The following is a 17722-nucleotide window of genomic DNA, read 5'->3' on the forward strand; positions in this document are numbered from 1 at the left end:
AATTCCCTGTCCAACCTAGCCTTGTGCACTTGTTTTTCCTTTTTTCACATCTTCAGTATTTTCTCTGGAGCCTGTGTGAAAAATCCCTCTTAGCTAGAAATGAGGAAAATTCCTTGTCCAGCCTGGCCTTGTTATCCCTGTTTTCCTTCTTCCACATCCCAGGATTTTCTCTGGAACCTGAGCCCTGAGAAATCCCTGTTCACTTTGGGATGTGAGAATTCCCTCCTTGTGTCCCTGTTTTCCCCTTTTCCCCATCCCAGGTTTTTTCCTGGAGCCTCCATGAAATCCCCATTAACTCTGGGATGAGGAGAATCCCCCAGGAGCGAGCGGCCACACCCTGCCTTTGAGAACCAAAAATCTTGGAAGAGATGCCTAAAATGGGAAGGGGAAATAACATTTTGGAATGCACAGGATGTGCTCCAAGGCCAGTTTGATGCCTTTGGGTTTGCTGCTCCCTGTTTGAAATCCAGGGAGTTCAGGGAACTTCCCCAGCTGGAGCTGCCCCCATCCCGAGCTCGCCCCTTATCAGAGCAGGGTTTGGGCTCTGCTGCTCCTGGGATGGAGCCCAGGGGTGGCTGCTGATCCTGAGGGAGCTTTTCCCCATTTTCCAGCTGATCCTGGCCATGCAGGAGCTGAGGCAGTGCCGGCTGCAGCAGAGGAACATCTCAGCCACGGTGGATAAACTCACCCTGTGTCTCCCCGGTGAGGAACCTCCTCCTTTTTGGAGCTCTTTGGTGGAATTCCCAATTTTTTGTTTCCTTTTTGGATTCCCAGCTGTGTGCTCCTGTCTCAGAGCTGTGTTTTCCTTCTCTTCCCAGTGCTGGAGATGTACAGCAAGCTGCGGGAGCAGATGAAATCCAAGAGGTAAATCTGGGCTGGGGGTTCAGGGGAAGAGTCCAAGGAATTCTTTGGTGCTGGGTAATTTAAGGAGAATCTCAGCAGTTCAGGTTAAATTTCCTGGTTTTTGGCTGCTTTTCCTCACAGTCCTGCTCATCCTCCTGTGGTACAACTGAGAATGGGGATGGCAGCAGGTTCGGATTTGGGGAATTAAGGTTGATGCTCCTTGTTTTTTATGGCAGCTCAGTATTGGGAATGGCAACAGGTTTGGATTTTGGGAATTAAGGTGGGTGCTCCTTGGTTTTTTAATGGAAGCTCAATATTGGGGATGGCAGCAGGTTCAGATTTTGGGAATTAAGGTGAATTAAGGTTTCCTTGGTTTTTTATGGAAGCACAATATTGGAGATGGCAGCCGGTTCAGATTTGGGGAATTAAGGTGGATGCTGCTTGTTTTTTTATGGAAGCCCAATATTGTACATACAGCCAAGACGTGTTACCAACTAAATTTTATTCCATGAATGCCATAAAACAAATCTTAATCCAATCTGAGAGATCCCAGGGAATGTTTACGTGGAAGAGTCCAAGGAATTCTTTGGTGCTGGGTAATTTAAGGAGAATCTCAGCAGTTAGGTTAAATTTCCTGGATTTTGGCTGCTTTTCCTCACAGTCCTGCTCATCCTCCTGTGGTACAGCTGAGAATGGGCATGGCAGCAGGTTCAGATTTGGGGAATTAAGGTGAATTAAGGTTTCCTTGGTTTTTTGTGGCAGCTCAATATTGGGGATGGCAGCCGGTTCAGATTTTGGGAATGAGGGTGGGTGCTGCGTGGTCTTTATGGCAGCTCAATACTGTACATATAACCAAGATGTTTTACCAACTAAATTTTATTCCATGAACGCCATAAAACAAATCTTAATCCAATCTGAGAGATCCTAGGGGATGTGGGGGGGGAAGACAAAGAGCTGGAAACATCAAGATGGTGGGAATTGGTGAGAAAACTTCTGTGGAAATAATTCCTCAACACTTGGTGCCTCGGGAATGCTGGGCTGTAAATCCAGGAGTTTCCCCACCCTGCTTCTGCTGAGGGATGAAAATCTGGGATTTTGGCAGGAATCCTGGTTAGTTTGAGCAGCAGGGAGCAATTTTGGAGCCCTGAGGGTGGCAGATGTGGGGTGGGAGCTGGAGCTGATCCCTGGGAATTCCTGCAGGGAATCCTTCAGCTGCTCCATGCCCTCCCTCTGGGCAGCATTTCCTGGGGCTGCAGCTGAGAATTTCTTCCCTTTCCCCCCTCCATTATTAGGATTGGTTCATTTGTGACCAAACCCACGCTGAAATCCACATTTCAGGAATATTGGGAGCTGTGGCTGTTTTTTTTTTTTCCTGTTTCTTTTTGTCTGGATTTGATGGCTCCATTGAACAGACACAGCACAAGATATTCCACTTTTTTATCTGCTCCAGGTCTCACTTGGATCATTTCAGGATGTGCAGCCATGGAGGGGTCCTGCCATCAGGGTTTGGGATCAGTTTTGGAGAATAAACTCCACAGACAGAAGGAAATAGGGAAAGTTTCTAAACCAGCTCAAGCTGCTCCCAAATGGAGAATCCATGGCCAGGAGTTGGAGGTGGAGCTGATCCCAGAGGAATGATCAGGATGGAGAGAGGGAATTTTTCTCTGAATTGGCCAGATTTTAAGGAAGGGACAGAAAAGATTTTTTTTTTTTTTTTGCCATGGCTGTGTGGAAAATGGTGGAAAAGTCCAAAATTTCTGGAGGGATCTGGATGCTCTGGAGGGATCAGACCTTTTTATTTACCCCTGGCTCTGTGTGGTCTCCAAGCCGTGAGAAATGGAATCGTAAAATCCTGGAAGGGTTTGGGTTGGAGGAGACCCCAAAGATGACCCAACTGCACAACTTCCACAGGGTGCTCCAACCTGGCCGTGGGCACTGCCATGGATCCAGGGGCAGCCACAGCAAATCTGGGAATTCCAGCCCAGCCAGCAATTCCTTGCCAAGATCCCAGCCCAATCTCCCCTTTCCCAGTGGGAGCCATTCCCTGGCTCCTGTCCCTGCAGGCCTTGTCCCCAGTCCCTCTCCAGCCTCCCTTGTAGACCTGGATGCTCCATGAATTCTCTGGGATTGTTCATCCTGCTGGGAGCTGAGAAATCCCCAGCAGGAACAGGAAAATCACCCCAAAAAGGCCCCCCTGGCCCTGGATTTTATCCAAATTCTGCTTTTCCCCCTCAGCCCTGGGACACAGGCCTGGGACACAGCTCAGCTCCCTTCTGGGAACTCTTCCCAAAAAAGGCTTCCAAAATTAAATAATAGAACTAAAATGAGGGGATTTGGGGAGGCATGGGATCTGAGGATTCCCTGGAATATCAGCCCCCAGTGGGTGTTTTTCCCTCCTGGTCAGTCCCTGCCTCCCTCGGCATTCCCAAGGTTCTCTCCTGAATTCTGTTAGCACAGAAAGTCTGAAGTTCTCAGTGACCAGGTGTCATGGTTTTTCACAGGAGACATTTAGAGAAGTGATGCACAGATGATAATAAAATAAGTGATAATAATTTTTTATACCCTTTTAAGGTTTTGATCCTGCTTTGCCTTTCTCCTAATCCTGTCTCAGGGCAGGAATTGAGCGCCCTGGGGATTGGCCAGCACTGAACCCACCTCTCTTTGGTGCATTGGGCTGGGAAATCTCAAAATCAGTGAAATCAAAAATCGGTGAACCAAAACTGTGACAATTCCCACTGAGGGGGAGACTTAAAGAAGTTCTAGAATTGAGAGTTGAGAGATGAATGGAACTTATGGTTTTTTTGGTTTTCAGGTTGTTTTTTTTTTCTCTTACAACAGTTCAGCTCACCATCTACATTCTAGACTTGGTGTACAAAGAGAAAGGTACTAAAAAAGTTACAAGACACACAGGTTTAAGGTTTTTTAAAACTATTTTGTCCAATTAACTAATAGAATATATTTTATTTCTACCTTTCTACCAATAACTAATTATTTGTGTGTTCACACAACATCTGCATTGTGGCTCTTTGTGACCAATCTCCATGTGCCACCAACACAGCAGAGAATGGTTGGAAAAGACCTCTGAGATCATTGAGTCCAACCTAGGACTAAAGACTACCATGCCAACTAGACCATGGCATGTCCAGTCTTTGCTTGAGCACCTCCAGGGATGATCTCCCACCTCCCTGGGCAGCCCATTTCAGGATCTCATCACCCTTTTTCTGAATAAATTCCTCCTAATGACCAGCCTGAACCTCCCCTGGTACACCTTGAGGCTGTGTCCTCTTGTCTTCTCCGTGATTGCTTGGGAGAAGAGACCAACCCCAAGGAGATGAAGAACAAGAAGGAGATCAGACAATGCCCCAAGTCCTCCATCTTTTATCCACCTCTGTGATCGTGTTCACAGGGGTCCCAGGTTGAGGGAAGAGATGAGGATCTGACTCCATGTTTCAGAAGGCTTGATTTATTATTTTATCATATATATTACATTAAAACTATACTAAAAGAATAGAAGAAAAGGCTTCATCAGAAGGCTGGCTAAGAATAGAATAGCCAAGAATGATAACAAAGGCAGCTGCCTTAGACTCTCTCTCCAAGCCAGTTGACTGTGATTGGCCATTAATTAGAAACATCCAACATGGGCCAATCACAGATGCACCTGTTGCATTCCACAGCAGCAGATAACCATTGTTTACATTTTGTTCCTGAGGCCTCTCAGCTTCTCAGGAGGAAAAATCCTAAGGAAAGGATTTTTCATAAAAGATGTCTGCGACACACCTCCATACTAAAAACCCCAAAATTTAGTTTTTCAGCCTATGATAAACTATATTACTGTATTTCACACACTCGTAGATTCCAGTTCATCGCAAAATCTTGGAAGCTTTCTCCATGGAAGGTTAAAGCAGTGTTCTCCTGAAGGTGAGGACATCTCAGGACAGGCAGAGGAACATTCCCTGAGCCCTGGACTCCACCAGAGCAGGGTTCCAGCAGGGTTCCTGTGTCGCTGTAGGACACGAAAGAACACAAGCTCACACCGCTGTTCTCAAGGCAAAGAAAAAAGGGAAGTTTATTTTCTGACTCCAACATTTATAGTTTTCCAAGAGAGACAGTGGATTGGAGGGTGACAGTGCCACCTCTCCAATGCCACTGGACAAACCAACAGTCCATCAACTTTCTCCTCCTCCATACAGGAATGCAAAACATTGAGTTATTTACAGAAAGTGTGCGAGAAAGTTCACTAGAAGAAGTCAACATCAGAAGGCTTAGAAAATCTTAAAAAACCAGGTTGACATTGCTGACCTTTCCGTGCTCCCCCAGGCACTACCCGGCCCTGAAGACCCTGGAGCACCTGGAGCACACGTTCCTGCCCCAGGTGAGCCACTACCGCTTCTGCAAGGTGATGGTGGACAACATCCCGCGGCTGCGCGAGGAGATCAAGGAGCTCTCCATGTCCGACCTCAAGGACTTCCTGGAGAGCATCCGCAAGCACTCGGACAAGATCGGAGAGACCGCCATGAAACAGGTGGGATTTGGGGGAATTTGGGATCAGAGTGCCATGGAACAGGTGGGATTTGGGATCAGACTGCCGTGAAACAGGTGGGATTTGGGGGAATTTGGGGGGATTTGGGATCAGTGAGACTGCTATGAAACAGGTGGGATTTGGTGGAATTTGGTGGGAATTGAGATCAGAGTGCCATGGAACAGGTGGGATTTGGGGGGAATTGGGATCAGAGTGCCATGGAAGAGGTGGGATATTTGGGGGTGTTTGTGAGGAATCAGGATCAGTGAGACTGCCATGAAACAGGTGGGATTTGGGGGAATTGAGATCAGACTGCCATGAAACAGGTGGGATTTGGGGGGAAACAAGATTGGTGAGACTGCTATGAAGCAGGTGGGATTTGGGAACGTCTGGGGGGATTTGGGATCAGAGTGCCATGGAACAGGTGGGATTTGGGGGAATTTAGGGGGAAACAAGATTGGTGAGACTGCTATGAAACGTGGGATTTGGGGGCATTTGGTGGGAATTGAGAACAATGAGACTGCCATGAAACAGGTGGGATTTGGGGGAATTTAGGGGAGTTTGAGATCAGACTGCCATGGAACAGGTGGGATTTGGGGGTGTTTGGGATCAGAGTGCCATGGAACAGGTGGCATCTGGGGGCATTTGGTGGAAATGAAAGAAGGTGAGGCTGCCATGGAACAGGTGGGATTTGGTGGAAAACAAGGTCTGCAAGACCAGCACAAAACAGATGGGATTTAGGGGCCTTTGGTGGTAATTGAGATCAGTGAGACCACCATGAAACAGGTGGGATTTGTGGGCTTTTGGTGGGAGTCCCCAATTTTTTGGGAAGAGGTTGGAGGTTCATTCGTTGTGTGGAAGTTCTGCTTCTCCAAGCCAAGGCTCTGGGATGAGTTTGGTGTTTTGTTGCTGGTTGAGGAGTGGTTGTTCCTTCCCTGGTTGCTCCTGGAGTTTTATCTTGGATTTCATTCTGGAGTTTATCCTGGGTTTTAGGCTGTTGAGAAGTGAGGATCCATTGTGTCCTTGGCTTCTCCCAGAGTTTTCCATGATTTTGTGGCACTCTGGGAGCTGTGATTGGGGGTGAAACTGATGCCTTGTGAAGGCTGCCCTAGAGCTGAGGCTGGACAGAGTTACAGAATAAAGCTGGGATTTATAAAAGGATCTCCTCCATGGATCCACCCTGGGCAGCACAAGAGCCCAGCCAGGGCTGCACCCAAGATGAACCAAAATGGTCACAAAACGAACCCAAGATAGACAAAATGGTCCCAAAGTGAACCCAAGATTACCCAAAATGGTCCCAAAATGAACCCAAGATGAACTAAAATGGTCCCAAAATGCACGAGCGCTCCTGGGGTCTCTCACTGTGATCAGTTTTGCTCCATTTGCACCTTGCAGTTCATTGTCCCATTGCAGCTTTAGCCCATGCAGTCCCACCCTGCTTGTTTTTCTCTCTCAGCCCACGGTGTTTGTGCTCCTGGGCTGAGATTTGGGTCATTTGTCCTTGGTGCCCAGCTGGAGCAGGAATTGTTTTGTCTCCCTGCTCTGTGCACAGAGCTCGGCATCCCCTCATATGGAGCTCAGACCCACACACTAAAACAGCACAGAACCTGAAAATAGAAAAGCTCAAACCTGAGGCATCACAACTCCCCATAACTCCATTTTTCACTTGTATTTTCCACTTCTCTGCCCAGGGAATTGGTGCTACTGGCTGACCTGGAGACATTGTGTTGATTCCCCACTTTTTGGGCTAAAAAAGCAAGAGTTTGTGCACTGCAATTCCATGAATTTTGCGTCCTAAACTGATTTTAAATCCAACCCAAACTTGGCTGGTGCCTCCCTCACCTTTTCCAGTGGTTGTGTCTGTGAAGGATGAGCTGATGAACTGAACCTCCCTGGCTGTGCCTTAAATCAGGGATTGCCTTTCCCACTCCCACTGAATATTTGGATTTCATCTCATCCCAGCAGAGCTGGGAGAGGCTCTGGAGTTGCCCTCCAGGAGGGTTTTGCAGCTTTGCTGGAATTCAGGGGCAGGGGCAGGGAGCTTGGCAAAAGTGTCAGCAGAACATTTTGCCCCATTTCTTCTCTTCTCATCCTCAGAACATCCTGCTTCACATCCCTTTTCCTGGGGTACATCTTGGCAAACTTCTTTACATCCAAGGCAGCGTGTCCCTGCTATTATGAGGCACGCATGCAGTGCTGTGCAGCTTGATTTATCCAGTGTCTGCTCCAAATGCTCTCCACAAGGGTGTCCCTCCCAGTATCCCCAGGATGGATGGATGGATGGATGGATGGATGTTTTCCCTCCCTGGATGTGCTCAGAGCTCTGGAAAGGAGCAGAGCTGGCGGGAGGCCCATGGAGCCGCGATTGGCAGCTCCGTCCATTCGGTTTAAATTAGGATCATATAAATTCCTTTAAAATTGTTTGATTTCACCAGCGGGAACGGAGGAGGCCTGGCTACAACGGGAGAGGAAATGGGGTTTTTGTAACATCACAAACGTGGGGCTGCCGCTGACAAGGGCTGAACATTTCATTTTGTGATAATCACGAGGATCTGGCGGCAGCGCTCGCAGCCACGGCCGTGCTCCCGGGATCGGGGGAGCTCCCAGCCCCTCCTGGGATGGACCCAGGGAGGCATTCCCGGGGTCTCACACGAGGAGCTCTCCCTGCTCTCCTTCCCTCCTGGGTTTTAGCCCAATCTGAATTTTATTACCTGAATTCCGGGGGAATTCGCCGCCATCCAGATCCTGTTGTTAACGGCGGGGCCTGGAGCGGATGAAAGGAGCTGCACACACTTGAACTCCACTTGGACTTTGGCCCTGTGAACCTGCGTGTGTGTTTGGGTTTTGGTGGGGTTTCTTTTACAGGGCTCTGAGCTTCAGGCCTGAATTACATCCCATTAACACGTGCTGATATCCGGGCCGGCCTTTATTGTCCCACTCCAGGCTGGAATGTGCCAGGCATGTGGAGGAGGCCACTGGGGATGGAGCTGCTGCGAGTAAGGGGCCAAAAACAACCCAGCCTAAAGGCAGCCATGGATCAGGGCTGGGGACAGCCAGAAGTGTCAGTGCTGCCTTTCCAGAGGGCAGGAAAAGCAGCAGTTTATTTGTGGGAATCACCGGGATGCAGCAGCAGAGCTGGGCTTGAGTAGGCAGGGATCTGGGTTTGGACAGGGGGAGTTTGGACAGGTTGATCCAGGATTAACTGGGACAGGTTGATCCAGAAGGAATTGGGACAGGTTGATCCAGAAACAATTGGAAAGGTTGATCCAGGATGAATTTGGACAGGCTGATCCATGGGGAGTTGGGACAGGTTATCTAGGATTAGTTGTGAGAGGCTGATCCAGGATTAACAGGGACAGGCTGGATCCAGGGGGAGTTTGGACCATTGATCCAGGATGAATTGGGACAGGTTGATCCAGGATTAATTGGGACAGGTTGATCCAGAGGCAATTGGAAAGGTTGATCCAGGATGAATTTGGACAGGCTGATCCATGGGGAGTTGGGACAGGTTATCTAGGATTAATTGAGACAGGCTGATCCAGGATTAATTGGGACAGGCTGGATCCAGGGGGAGTTTGGACCATTGATCCAGGATGAATTGGGACAGGTTGATCCAAGTGACACAGGGACATTTCCCAGTCTCCAGACACAGCCTGGTGGCCTTTTGCTAACCCGGAACAATGTTCCGAAAAGGTACTTTGGGTCATGTTCCAAGTTACCCTGATTACCCAAATTATCCTGATAACCCTAGTTATCTTGATAATCCCAGTTATCCTGATAAACCCTGGCATTTCTGGGCTCTGGCTGACACTGGGCAGCACTGCTGGAATCCTTCTGGGGTCAGCTGGGTCTTGGTGCCTTTTCCAGGCAGGGAATGTCCCCGTGCTGGGTGTCACTGCTCCTGAATGGGTGACATTCCATGTTTTCCAGAGGTCACAGAGCCCTGGCTGGGATCTGTGCTGTGGCCATGCCAAGGCTGGGCTCAGCCAGAGCCTCTGGAAGCTCCTGCTCAGTGAGGGCTGGGGTTTATCCTGCCCCAGGACTTCCAGAGGCACCCCCAGAGCGGAACTTCCTGCTCCCATTCCGGGGGTTTGCCTTAACAAGGCAAAATGAGGCTGGTTATTAAAAATTGGGAGTTTTCCAGGCTTGGATGCAGCAGGAGAGCCTTGGAAAGGTCGCTCTGCTGGCTGGGAGGATTTCCACAGTGGGCTGGGGATAATGGGATGGGGGTTTCTGCTCCTGGGCAGGTTTGGGGAAGCAGGAATTTGATTTTCCAGTCGAATTTAGGAACGAGACCTTTTTAATCTTGGCTCCTGCTGCTCGTCTGCTGGGGATATTAAAGTCTTAGGAGAGGAAATGCATCCTTGGGGCTGGAGAGATGGGAAAGGACATGGGCAGCCACGGGCTGGGCTTGCAGGATTTTGGGAAGAGGCTCCCACAGCGCAGGGGATGCTGTGTCCCACTGGAGGAACAACGGATGGAGAGGAGGCACTGCCTGGGTTTGAATTAAACCCTGCCAGAATTTAGGGGCTGTTCACAGCCATCCCCTTCCTCCTGGCAAGGAGGAGCTGGATGAACAGCGGGAATTCTGCTGGGCTCTGCCCTCAGCATCCTCTGGTTAACGTCTTGCAGAACCTCCTCGAGGAAAACGGGGAGGAGATTTTTGTTGTTTTGTGCTGGATGAAAACCTCAGCCAGCTCTGGAAGCCCCTGCTATTTTTTTTTCATTAAGCCTTGGCCCCGAAATGTGTTATTTTAAGAGTGTTGAGCAGCCCTCTCCGGGCAGGGGATCCATCCCTTGCCACTGATGTTTGATCTGGAAACTTTTTGAGACAAAACCTCCCCGAGTGTCTGCCGTGAGCCGGAGCCTCCGCTCCCGTCACCATCCCGGATCCATCCAGGCCGACAAAGGCTCCAAGATCATCAAGCCCAACCTTTGATGTTTGGGACTTCTGGGTTTTCTGCACTCTCTGGGCTCTGGAGATGCGGTGTGAGAAACCCCAGAGGCAGGAGGTGGCATCTTGTGGGCTCTGTCACCGTGTGCCACCCCCTGGTCACACTCCGGGACATCCAGGGGTGGGGTGGGGTGGGGTGGGATGGGATGGGATGGGATGGGAGCTGCAGGAAAAAGGAGCAGGAGGAGATGGGAATGATGTGAGAAATGAGCAGGATTTTTGAAGTGGCTCCTGGAGGGAAGTGTCAGGCCAGGAGCTTGAGGTTGAGTGTGATCCCTCGGCGCCATGGATGGGAAACACGAGCGGGAGCGTCTGGAAGTGCAGGACACATCTGGGGAGGTGCTGAGGGCTTTGTGCGGATCTCAGCAGGTTCTGCCCTTCCTCGTGCTCCCCCTCTGCTCCCTCCCACATCACAGAGCTGCAGTGCAAATGTGCTTATTGTCATAAAAGGGCTTTTTATTCCCCGTTTCCTGGCATTCTGGGAAGGTTTCACTGTTTATTTAACAGGAATTCTGTGCCTTTAAGTCTGCCTTGAAAATTTATACTCCATAGGAAGTTTATTAATAAATGGGCATCCCTCTCAATTCCTTTTATGACCTCAGAAATGAAACTGCTAAATCATGGCCTTTTTTATTTCAGCATCTGGGTGAGGAAGGGCTGTGGGGTCTGGGGGATCCCAGCAGTGGATCCACATTCCCTGGGCATGACTGGAAAATTCCCTGGCACCAGAAAATCCAAGTTTAACTACAGGGAAAGCATGTGCTGGCCCAGCTGTTTGTGTGCTTGCCTTTTAGACTTCTTAAAAGTCCTGAAATCCAGAGATGTTAGAAATAAATCCTTAATCTTCCAATCATGGAATGGTTTGAGTTGGGAGGAGCCTTAAAGATCATCCAGTTCCAAACTTTTTCTGTGAGCAGAGACAACTTCCACAACCCAGCATCCTTCAGAGCAAATCCAGCCTGGCCTTGGACCTCTTCGAGCCCCTGAGACAGAATTAATAATTAATTATTAATAATTAGGCAAAGTGCCGGTGGAGGCAGGAGCACTCCTTGCTCCTTCCTTAGAGCCATCAGGACTGGCTGTTGTGTTTTTGGGATTTCAGCTGGGAAGGAGGAGCCCTGAACCTCCTTTCACTCAGCCTGGACTGTGATTTCTGTGTTGGGCACTGTGATTTTTCCTGCTCTGGTTTTTATTTCCAGACTGGGAAGTTGCTCCAGGAGCACCAGGATCCCGTGAGGTGAGGCAGCTCAGAGTGACCCCACAATAAACTCAATTTGTGCCTGGTTTTGTGTGGAGGAGCTCAGGGCTCTGGGCAGCATGGCCCTGCCAGGAGAGGTGATGGAATCACCTCAGAAATCTCTGGGAATGGCTCCCACCAGGATGCTGCTGCCCAGGGTGATTAATTCAATAAAAAGAATAAAAATATGGCTGCTCATAAACCTTTTAAATGGAGTGGGGTTTCCCAGATTTCTCCTCTTAAAAATTCCAGGGGTGGTTTTGGTGATGGGGAGGGGTTTGATGTCTCTGTGCTCTCCAGCTGGGCACTGCTCCTGCCCTGGGACTCTGGACATGGGGAGGAATCTCAGGAGGTTTTGGGAGCATTCCTGGTGTCCCACAGACGTGGAGATGGAATGGTTTGGGTGGGAATGGACCTTAAACCCCACCCCATTCCCATGCCAAGGGCTGTGCCAGGGTGCTCAGAGTCTCCAGGTCCTCACCTGGAGCTGCCAAACATTTGGTGAATGTGGCAAAATCCCAATGCTGTGCCAAGGTCACAGCTGGACACCCGAACTCTGAGTGCCGCACCCACCCCAAACTGCCCCTGACCCCACATTTTGGCTTTTGGTCCAGGTGAGCAAAACCAGGTCCTTCCTGCAAATGAGGGACCTGAAACCTCGTGCACAGGGTGCCATCTGGACCAAAATCCCCTTTTAGGAATGTCACTGCCATGGAATTCCTGGGAGCTTTGTCCAGTCCTTCCTGCCCTGGGCTGGGAGTGACCCCAGGAAGGGAAGGGCTCTGATCCTCAGGGAATTCACCCTGGGGCTGGAGTGAGATGGAAATGGGTCCATGCTGAGGGCTGGGCTTGTGCCAGCTGAGGTGCAGTGGTTCCATTGTCAGGGAATGGTGGCTCTGTTCTCATGGAATGGTGGCTCCATTTTCAGGGAATGGTGGTTCTGTTTTGTGGGAATGGTGAGTCAGTTCTCAGGGAATGATGCTTTGCTTTTCAGGGAATGGTGATTTGGTTTTCAGGGAGCAGTGGTTTGGTTTTCAGGTAATGGTGGGTCAGTTTTCAGGGAATGGTGGTTCTGTTTTCAAGGAATGGTGGCTCTATTTTCAGGGAATGGTGGTTTGGTTGTCAAAAAATGGTGGCTGAGTTCTCAGGGAATGCTGGTTCTGTTTTCAGGGAATGGTGACTCAGTTTTCAGGGAATGGCAGTTCTGTTTTCAGGCAATGGAGGCTCCATTTTCAGGGAATGGTGGCTCTGTTTCCAGGGAATACTGGTTCTGTTTTTGGGGAATGGTGGTTCAGTTCTCAAGGAGTGGTGGTTTGCTTTTCAGGGGAAAGTGGTTTGGTTTTCAGGGAATGTCGACTCAGTTTTCAGGTAATGGCAGTTCTGTTTTCCACGTGTTTTCCAATGCTGTTTTCCATGTTTTCCATACCAGAAAATGGTGGCTCAGTTTTTAGGGAATGGTGGTTCCATTTTCAGGGAATGCTAATTCACTTGTCAGGGAATGATGGCTCCATTGTCAGGGAATGGTGGCTTGGTTCTCAGGGAATGGTGGTTCTGGTTTTGGGGAATGGTGAGTCAGTTCTCAGGGAATGATGCTTTGCTTTTCTGGGAGCAGTGATTCAGTTTTCAGGAAGCAGTGGTTTGGTTTTCAGGTGATGGTGGTTCCATTGTCAAGGAATGGTGGTTCTTTTCTCAGGGAATGGTGATTTAATGTTCAGGGAATGCTGGTTTGGTTTTCAGGGAATGATGGCTGAGTTCTCAGGGAATGCTGGTTTGGTTTTCAGGGAATGGTAGCTCAGTTGTCAGGTAATGGTGGTTCAGTTTTCAGGGAATGCTGGCTCAGTTCTCATGGAATGGGGCCTCCATTGTCAGGGTATGGTGGTTCCATTGTCAGGAAACGGTGGTTTGCAGGCACACAGTTTATGGTGGTGGACAGTGGGGCTGTGGCCCCCAATCATCCCTAATTGGGCACAGCTGTGGGAAGCAGGTGAGCAGCACTGACAGCCATGAGCCATGGAGGGCCCAGGTGTGCTGGGCAACCACACAGGGCACACAGGTGTGATGTGTCAGCATGGGGGGATAAAGGCTGGGCTGGAGGACAAGAAGGGCAGATACCTGAAGCCTTCTGAAGCAAAATGATATTACTGTGTGCGGGCAGACCCCTGAAGCCTTCTGGTGAGGTGAGTGTTACTGTGTGTGGGTTGAAGCCTTCTGAAATTATGTGGTGATACTCTGTGTGTTGTGGCCATCTCAGCTGGGGCATGTGCTGTGATGGTGGCTCCATTTTCAGGGGCTGGTGGTTTGGTTTTCAGGGAATAGTAGCTTCATTTTCAGGGAATGGTAGTTTATCTCTTAGGGAGTGGTAGCTCCATTTTCAAGGAATAGTGACGCCTTTTTCAGGGAGTGGTAGTTCATTTTTCAGGGATTACTCGTTCATTTTTCAGGGATTGGTGGCTCCATTTTTTTGAGGAATAGTGGTTCCATTTTCAGGGAATGGTGGCTCCATTTTCAGGGAATACTCATTCATTTTTCAGGAATGGTGCCAAGCTGCCTGCCCTTCCCATGACACTCTGGGCCAAATTGCAGCCAGGTGCTGCAGCACCACTGAGGGGATCCTGCAGCAGCCCAAGGCTTCCCTTCCCTCCAAGGCTTTTTGCAAAACCCCCAAGTTCTGCCGTCAGGCTCAGGTCATTCAAACCTCTCCACATATTCTTCCAATTCCCATCTATGGCAAATTTAGAACAGCTTTAGTTTCAGGGAAAATGTCCTTCAGTTCCTCCAGGCCAGGAGGAACTGCTTTGTTCCCTTTTGCTGGTTTTTGGGAATGGGCCAGGGAGGAGATGGCTGGGACACCCTGGTGGCTTCGATTTGGGGTTTCCATCTGCTGTTCCTCACTTTTGGTTCCTCAGGAAGCTGGGAAAGGCTGGGATGCAGAAGGGTAGAAGGAGCTCCAGCACCACCAGGGACATTCCCTGGTCCTGTATTTTCAGCGAGGTGGGATTTGAGGTTTTCCTTTAAAATCTCTGCTTTTTGGTGGTGGGTGTTGACCTGGGCCAAGCTCACCTGTGCCTTGGGATGGTGGGGTTGTTTAGGTTGGAAAACCCTGTGTGATCTGAGCCCAGCACTGCCCCATGTCCCCAAGTGCCACATCCACAGGGATGTTGAATCCCCTGGGGATGGGGATTGCCCCATTTCCTTTGCAGGTTTGGGAGGGAAATGTGGGTCCTGCTGTGTTCCCATTCCTGCTGTTCCAAACACCCCTCACAGAAACATCCTCTGGGCATCTCAGGTCTTACCAAACTCAGGAATTAGGGAAAAAAAAAAACATTCAGAAAAAGGATAGGGATGATGGGAACAGCCTGTTGGAGATGATCCTGCTGGACTGGAGGGATTTTCCCTGGCATTCCAGGTGTGCTGCAGCAGGAGCAGAGGGCACGGAGCCTTCCCATGCCTCAAGCAGACTTGGGAAGAGTTTAGGAAGTGTTTGTAGGGAAAAACTAAAGCCAGATCATGGGAAAAGGAAGAGGAAAAGCTGTGGCATGCAGCTGTCTGGGGGTATTGACTGTGTCTGATGCTGGGATGGGTGAGGGGGAAGGTTTGGGGCAGAAACTACTCCTGTGTGTAGAGAGGGAAGAGCAGGAGGTGCCTGCAGGTGTTGGTGCTTCACCTCCTCCCTGAATGCAGAGGCTTAGGGAGTTGTGCTGCTTCCCTGGGCAGGTAAAATCCCATTTGTGCTGCTTCCCCGGTGATCTCCATCCCCTCTGTGCCAGCTTTCCCTTGGTGTGCCTGTTAAAAACAAGCAGAGCTCTCCTCTTTGAGCAGCTCCTGCTCCAGGGTTGGGATTTTCCATGTTTTAAGGTTCCCAGAGGAGTTGGGAAGCCCTTGGGAAGCTGTTCCTGCCTGGCACTGGGGATCAGAGTTCCCAGTGCTGAGTGTTTGGGGTTTCCTGGGATTGTCACATCCCCAGCACCTTGTCCTTGGGATCCTGCTGGGGACACAGCTCTGGGTGTCTCAGTTGTGGCTTCTCCTTCAGCGGAACATCCCCAAAGGCTGTGGAAAGCCCTGGATTAAGCAAAGGACAATTCTGGAGAGGAGAGGTTCTTGGCTCTGAGCTGCTTTGGGGTTCTGTGAGCTGGGCTGTGGGAATTGGAACCTTCCATGGGGTGTTGGGGAGGAATTGCTGGCTGGGAGGGTGGGCAGGGGCTGGGCTGGAATTCCCAGATTTGCTGTGGCTGCCCCTGGATCCCTGGCAGTGTCCAAGGCCAGGTTGGACATTGGGTTTGGATCCACCCAGCACAGTGGAAGGTGTTCCCATGGCAAGGATGACACTGGATCATCTTGAATATCCTTTCCCATCCAAACCATTCCATGATTCCATGATCATTATTGCTCTGATGATTTGTCCCTCCTGTTGATTTGCCCTCTGGGCCAGCACCCCCTTTCCCACTGGCTGATGCATCCATGGAGGTTCACATCTCCTGGATTCTTCCTTTTACCAGTACTTTTCCCTCTATTTCCAACTTAATCCGGACTAGATTTTTTTCTCTCCTTTTGTTCTGCTTTGCCTCTTTGCTGCCTCTGTTGTTCCTTTCTATCCTCATTTCATTAAAACTTGGAAAATCCATCTCTGCCTTGTCACCCTCACTGGGAGCTGGTGCTGGGGGGGTGTGACAGCATGGGGAAAAGCTGGATCAACTTCCCACCTCTGTGGCTTGGTTCCTTGGGTCCTGAGTAGAGAACCCTGCCCAGACATGGATGTGGCGGATGTGTTCCTGTCCTGCAGCCAGGGCTGGTTCCTCTCCTGGGATTTGGGGCTGAATCCCAGCAGAAGGTGGCCCGGTCACCTCTCTGTGCACCCAGTGCTGGCTGAGTTCTTTGGTGCTGTGTCTTCATCCCTCCCTTTCCACCTCAGTGCAGAGAAGGAGAAAAACAACAGAATTATTCTGGAATTTAGGCCTAGCCTAGACTGGGATCAGCTGGGCTCTCCTGGTGTCTCCTCCCTGGGCTCTCCATGATTCCAGAGATGCCCCAGGAATGTTGGGGGTGGGCTGGGGAGGGGTTTGAGTGTGTTGGGGTTTGCAGAGACCCCAGGGCTGGCTCAGGGCTGCTCCTGGGGATGCCTGGTTGGGATCCCTGGGGCTGAGTTCCTGCAGGATTGTGATGGTGTTCATAGCGGTTTTCAGGTGAGGGAAGAGATGAGAACGTTGACTCCATGTTCAGAAGGCTGATTTATTATTTTACGATATACATTACATTAAAACTATACTAAAAGGAATAGAAGGAAAGGTTTCATCTCAGAAGGCTGGCTAAGCTAAGAATAGAAAAGAATGATAACAAAGGCAGCTGCCTCAGACTCTCTGTCCGAGCTAGCTCTGCTGTGGTTGGCCATTAATTAGAAACAGCCACATGAGACCAATCACAGATGCACCTGTTGCATTCCACAGCAGCAGATAATCATTGCTTACATTTTGTTCCTGAAGCCTCTCAGTTTCTCAGGAAGAAAAAATCTTAAGGAAAGGATTTTTAATGAAAAGATGTCTGCGATACAGGACAACCCTGGCCCTGCAGTGCCTCGTGATGCCAAGGGCACATCCCAATCTCCAGATGCTCCAGGGAGCTGTGAGGACACTGCCTTTGGTCTGTGTCTGAAATGTCGGGTGGCTGGGACTTGGAGAATGTTGAATATTTCACATGAATACCTGTGAGCACCCTGCTGAGAGGAATCCCAGAATACTGATGTGCTTTGGGTGCAAGGGGCCTTCAAGGCCATCCCATTCCATGGGCAAGGTCACCTTCCACTGTCCCAGAGTGCTTCAGCCTGGCCTGGGACGCCTCCAGGAATGGAGCAGCCACAGCTGCTCTGGGAATCCTTCCCAGGGTCTCACCTGCCTCTGAGTGAGGAATTGCCTCAGTGTCCTCTTCCTCCTGCTGCTCATCAGCCTCTCCTGGGGCTTCCCAGAAATCCCTTGGCATAGGAGACCCTGGGGATTTTTGTGCCCAGAAATCCACTGGCAGAGTCGAACCTGGAGATCTCTTTGTGACCAGAGATTCCTTGGCACAGGAGGAGCTGGAGATGTCTCCATGACCAGAAATGCACTGGCACAGGAGGAGCTGGAGATCTCTTTATGACCAGAAATTCCTTGGCAGAGAGGAACCTGGAGATCTCTCCATG

The 17722-nt window shown here is 50.0% G+C and overlaps 1 protein-coding gene across 1 annotated transcript in view; it reads left to right on the top strand.

Annotated features, from left to right (window-relative positions):
- The window catches only part of EXOC6B (exocyst complex component 6B), a 291158-nt gene that overhangs the window by 58559 nt on the left and 214877 nt on the right, over positions 1-17722 (top strand). Inside the window, exons 4-6 of the mRNA XM_058804404.1 lie at positions 612-702; positions 819-864; positions 5161-5365. Coding sequence (XP_058660387.1) covers positions 612-702; positions 819-864; positions 5161-5365 — 342 coding nt within the window. The remainder of the gene's footprint in view (positions 1-611; positions 703-818; positions 865-5160; positions 5366-17722) is intronic.

Source organism: Ammospiza caudacuta, chromosome 4 (genome assembly GCF_027887145.1).
Source record: "Ammospiza caudacuta isolate bAmmCau1 chromosome 4, bAmmCau1.pri, whole genome shotgun sequence".
NCBI lineage: Eukaryota > Metazoa > Chordata > Aves > Passeriformes > Passerellidae > Ammospiza > Ammospiza caudacuta.